General features: G+C 72.0%; 1 protein-coding gene across 1 annotated transcript in view; it reads left to right on the forward strand.

Annotated features, from left to right (window-relative positions):
• Positions 1–257, forward strand: part of LOC105004355 — a 69172-nt gene that overhangs the window by 524 nt on the left and 68391 nt on the right. Inside the window, exon 2 of the mRNA XM_010861951.1 lies at positions 6–221. Within this exon, the coding sequence (XP_010860253.1) occupies positions 6–221 (216 nt within the window). The remainder of the gene's footprint in view (positions 1–5; positions 222–257) is intronic.

Below are 257 nucleotides of genomic sequence, written 5' to 3' on the forward strand. Positions count from 1 at the left end.
AAAAGTACAGGCGTCGCGATTTGGCAGAGGGACGGGAAGAGGCGCCTAAGGGGTCTCGGGTCTGCGGCGGAGCATCTCTGGACGCGGCGAAGAAGGCGGGAGAACGCGAGCCCGGGGCGGGGGGAGCCGAGGAGGCACTGCGAGCGCAGTGGAACCCCTCCGAAGGGCGGCTCTCGCGGGGAGAGGTGGGCGCGCTCCGGCTGCGAGTGTGGAGGTGGAAGGTCCCGCGGCCGCGAGACCACCCCGTCCTCGCCCCC

Source organism: Bison bison, unplaced genomic scaffold (genome assembly GCF_000754665.1).
Source record: "Bison bison bison isolate TAMUID 2011002044 unplaced genomic scaffold, Bison_UMD1.0 scf7180017864473, whole genome shotgun sequence".
Classification (NCBI taxonomy): domain Eukaryota; kingdom Metazoa; phylum Chordata; class Mammalia; order Artiodactyla; family Bovidae; genus Bison; species Bison bison.